Raw genomic sequence first — 3,882 nt, 5'->3', positions numbered from 1 at the left:
TGAGAGGAGCTCAACAAGGCAGAGGGGGAGGGGCTTATAAACGGGTGTGAGCGCCCTTCGGTTGGCGAGGTGGGACTAAACTCTAACCGCAACGAGGACCAACCGGGACTAATGGGCTGCCTTTGGTCCCGGTTCGTCCCACCAATCGGGACCAATGGTGGTGGGCCAGGAGCGAGGCCCATTGATCCCGGTTCGTCCCACCAACCGGGACCAAAAGGTCTAGACGAACCGGGACCAATGGCCCACGTGGCCCGGCCGGCCCCCGGGGCTCACGAACCGGGTCCAATGCCACCATTGATCCCGATTCTGGACTGAACCGGGACTAATGGGCTGACCCGGCCTGGACCATTGCCCCTTTTTCTACTAGTGTCTATAAATACAAAAACATCAATTTCTGTCCAATTTGATCCTGATCTAAGTTGGAAGTTTCTACAAGGAACGGACTACATTTTTATTCATGTGAAGCAAGGAAGGGAATACATCTCAAAATCCATACAAATCCACATGATTCAATTGAAAGGAGCCGGCACAGTCACTACCAGAGCCTGAAGACGATCCCACTAGCTTCTCCTCCATAGCCACCGTTGTTGTGGTAGCGACAGTGATGGCCTTGCTGTGATTGGGGACTGGAGTTTGACATGTCCTAGATGATGAAAAAAATAGTTGCGATGGTGCCGCGATTGTGGACTGGAGTTTGACTTGGACCCCTGCCGCTGGGTCGCCGGCACCAGGGTGCCGCACGCAGCAGCGATGGGAAGAAGAATTCCGAGCAGCCAGAGCGACGATTGATATCTTGACAAAGAAACGAAAGAGACAAATTGATGAAGCGATTAGCGATCTGATTGAGTTTTTAGGGGTCAGTGATCTGATGAGCAAGAGACGAAGCGGCTGTGCGTGGCGACGCTTTAACTAGCGCTAGAGATCAACAAAAGAATTGGCCCTAGCTTCGCTTCCTTTCTTAAAAAAATTCTCTGCCAAATATTTTTTGCTGGGCTATACTAATGATATACTTGCATATCAGATCATGGGCCCCTGCCTAGCCTGGGCCCTTGGCCGTTGCCTCTCGTTGGCAAGACGATGGGGCCTCGACTCCCGTCACCCGGTCGTGTTTCATGTTCTACTTTATCTCACCGGTGACCGGACCAACATTTGAACGGGTGCAGCCGACCGTCGGACATGGCCACGGCGGAGCCGGACTGGCTCCTCTTTAGATTTTGAGGGGTTGGATTTGTTGTATCTGGGTTGTAGTTGCTCTTATGTGTTTTTTTTTTACAAACGCAATATATTAATATCGCGGAAATACCAATTACACCCGATGTTTGCAACAACGCAAAATCGTAAAGACATTACGGATGCATATAGCTAAAAGACACATAAGAAAAAAACACATAAAAGTTATAGAAAAACAAGGAAAAAAGATGGAAAAGCCTTTCGCATGCCTACCGTCTACCGTCACGTGTTCACACAGCTTTAGATATGGTTTTTATTCCCGGTTCCCCGAACAGTACAAAGATCTCTATATATACACTATATATAAATAGCGTTGTGCGAGTGACTAGCAGTTTCAGTTCCGTGCGCCGATTTTAAAAGAGAGGAAGCATCTTAGCAATGGCGCCGGTGGCTGTGCTTGTGCCGTGGCTAGCATGGCTCGTCGCCTCTTTCCTCTCCGTCTATCTCCTCAACCTCCTAGCACGGGCGCGCTCCGGCCTCCCTCCGGGCCCCCGCCCGCTGCCGCTCATCGGCAGCCTCCACCTTCTCGGCGACAAGCCGCACCGCTCCCTTGCCCGTCTGGCCAAGGCCCACGGCCCGCTCATGTCCCTGCGCCTCGGCGCGGTCACCACGGTGGTCGTTTCCTCCCCCGCCATGGCCCGGGTGTTCCTGCAGCGCCACGACTCCGCGTTCGCCGCCCGGTCCGTGCCCGACGCCACCGGCGAGCACGCGGCGGGCTCCGTGGCCTGGCTGCCCCCTGCGCCGCGGTGGCGCGCGCTGCGCAAGATGATGGCCACGGAGCTGTTCGCCCCGCACCGGCTCGACGCGCTGCGCCACCTGCGGAGCGAAAAGGTGCGGGATCTCGTGGACCATGTCGCGCGGCTGGCGCGCGAGGGCGCGCCCGTGAACGTCGGCCGCGTGGCCTTCACGACGAGCCTGAACCTCCTCTCCCGCACCATCTTCTCCGCCGACCTGACGAGCCTCGACGACCGCGGCCGCTCGGAGGAGTTCCAGCAGGTGGTGACGGCCATCATGCAGGCCCTGGGGAGCCCCAACGTGTCGGACTTCTTCCCGCTGCTCGCGCCGGCCGACTTGCAGGGCACGCGCCGGCGGCTGGCGCGGCTGTTCGCGCGGCTGCACGCGGTGTTCGACGCCGAGGTGGACGGGAGGCTGCGCGGCCGCGACGCCGGCCAGCCGAGGAAGAACGACTTCCTCGACGCGCTGCTCGACGTGGCGGCGCGTGAGGACGGCAAGGACCTGCTGGACCGCCAGACGCTACGATCACTTTTCACGGTAAGCATAATTTAATTTCTGACTCCGAGGACATAAAAGATATACTTAAAAATTCCGCGCGCACATGTATATGATCAGCCTTGCCATCTGAGCCTGCCGGGGATCAAAGCACATGGCCAGCCATGTTGATTGAAATTTATATTTCTATAAATGTTAGCATCGACATATCTAACATGCCACAAATTTCATATTCTTTTTTTTTGGATCAAGAAATAAACATAAGATTTTGATATATATAGATTGTAGGGCTGCCATTTTGCCTCTATTGATACTAGTAGTACCAGATTTTCCTTCCTTATTTCCCTATGCCCGGACAATTTTTTTATGAAATTTTGTAGTACTACTATCCACTGTAGTGATGCTATCGGAACCACTAACAGTGAAAACATTAAAAGTACCATTTGGATACTCATGTTTATGTCTCTAAAATTCCTACAGAATAGTCGCACATAACTTTTACAGAAATCATGCATGACAGATTACTCATGTGTTAGAAAGAGTGTCACCGGAATTTTCCACTATAAGAACTGAATCATCTAAAACAAGAATTCCTATGTTTTTCCTTTGTTTCTACCAGGCTGACTGTATTTCACTGCATTTCCAACAACTCCACCATAGCCCTCGCACGACTGCAGTTCATCCAATGCGTGAAGAATGAAAAACTGGGTTAGGAACAATAGCTTCCACTAAACTGCAATGAAATTAATATCAAATCTTATGTCGCAAATCAATGAATTGCCTCTTATATAGTTCATCCAAACAGTACATATATGTGCAATTCAAAGAAAATGTAAGTTTTTCTATCAAAAACAACGTGCTTGTTTAGTGTATCTAAATAGCTATAATTACTAAAGCATTGACGTGATATTATATTTGCATGTTAGGATTTGTTCTCTGCTGGTAGTGACACAAGCTCTAGCACAGTGGAATGGGCAATGACGGAGCTTCTCCAAAACCCAGCATCAATGTCTAGCGCTTGCAACGAGCTTGCAGAAGTTATTGGCTCCAAAAGAAACATTGAAGAAGACGATATTGTTCGGTTGCCCTATCTCCAAGCTGTCATAAAAGAGACTTTTCGACTTCATCCCCCGGGCCCGTTCTTGTTGCCACGCAAACCCGAGAGAACATTAAAAATAGCCGGTTACACAATACCTAAAGATTCACGTGTGTTCATAAACGTATGGGCGATAGGTCGAGATAAAGATGTATGGACTGAACCTGAAAAGTTTATGCCAGAGAGGTTCTTGGCTTCAATAGTTGACTTTAGGGGTGCTGATTTTGAGCTCCTTCCATTTGGTGCCGGACGTCGGATCTGCCCTGGAATGCCATTGGCTATTAGGATGGTGCATTTGGTCCTTGCTTCGTTCTTAAATCAATTTA

General features: G+C 50.6%; 1 protein-coding gene across 1 annotated transcript; it reads left to right on the top strand.

Moving 5' to 3' along the window:
• Window positions 1-1,567: 1,567 nt before the first annotated feature.
• Window positions 1,568-3,878, top strand: LOC119347879 (geraniol 8-hydroxylase-like; the record flags this gene model as incomplete). The annotated part of the gene is made up of 2 exons (XM_037616369.1): window positions 1,568-2,502; window positions 3,387-3,878. Coding segments are annotated over exons 1-2 (1,386 nt in total), but the record flags the coding sequence as incomplete, so codon positions are not given.
• Between the last annotated feature and the right edge of the window lie 4 nt (window positions 3,879-3,882).

This window comes from Triticum dicoccoides, unplaced genomic scaffold (assembly GCF_002162155.2).
Source record: "Triticum dicoccoides isolate Atlit2015 ecotype Zavitan unplaced genomic scaffold, WEW_v2.0 scaffold7866, whole genome shotgun sequence".
NCBI lineage: Eukaryota > Viridiplantae > Streptophyta > Magnoliopsida > Poales > Poaceae > Triticum > Triticum dicoccoides.
Note: the sequence above shows the minus strand (reverse complement) of the source record. Positions and strands in the feature narration are given on the sequence as shown.